The sequence below is a fragment of the Cyprinodon variegatus genome, unplaced genomic scaffold, assembly GCF_000732505.1.
Source record: "Cyprinodon variegatus isolate N-32 unplaced genomic scaffold, C_variegatus-1.0 Scaffold267, whole genome shotgun sequence".
Taxonomy (NCBI): Eukaryota; Metazoa; Chordata; class Actinopteri; order Cyprinodontiformes; family Cyprinodontidae; genus Cyprinodon; species Cyprinodon variegatus.
This window is the reverse complement of record NW_015150720.1, coordinates 884,398-884,999: the sequence shown is the minus strand read 5'-3', so window position 1 is coordinate 884,999 and position 602 is coordinate 884,398. Positions and strand designations below refer to the sequence as shown.

The 602-nt window shown below is 35.0% G+C and overlaps 1 protein-coding gene across 1 annotated transcript in view; it reads left to right on the top strand.

The window, feature by feature from the left end:
- Positions 1–602, top strand: part of cfap54 (cilia and flagella associated 54) — a 38,113-nt gene extending 37,511 nt beyond the window's left edge. Inside the window, exons 55-56 of the mRNA XM_015382794.1 lie at positions 215–361; positions 474–602. Coding sequence (XP_015238280.1) covers positions 215–361; positions 474–602 — 276 coding nt within the window. The remainder of the gene's footprint in view (positions 1–214; positions 362–473) is intronic.

The window sequence follows — 602 nt, the reverse complement described above, 5'->3', positions numbered from 1 at the left end:
AGAAAGAGTTCAAATAAAAACATTAATCATTTGGAAGATATCACTGTCATTTAATTTTAATGCCCTTAAATACCCATGTAATTGCTGGCAGTAAGGAACTTTGTATTTCTCTGATATATTTAATTGGAATTTAATTCAGAAATACTTTAGAAATTAAATGTTGCAGTTACTCCTAATAACTATTGTTCTCCCTTTGTTCATACGTGCTGTTCAGAAAGCGGTGAATTTGCTGTTAGAACGAGCCTGTATGCCACCTTGGTCAGTTCTGACTCTGGCTCAAGCCACTTTGCTGTTCAGTGACCTAAAAAATAATAGGAGTTCAACACTTCTCCAGCTGACAAGGAAACTCCTGGAAAAACAGGTAGACCTACGATGAGACCAGACTTATACTATCTACATTTACATTCTACCAGCTTCCTGACAAGAAGGAAATACATGAAATTAATCTTTAAAACTTTAACTATCTGTTACAGCTTTTCCTTTTGGGTCAAAATTTAACATCAATTGATGGAAATATGAAATTCTCTCCACCTGGACCAAGAAATATCTACCTTCCTTTCCTCAGCATGCTGAACAGAATCAATGGGCAAATTGGTAAATAA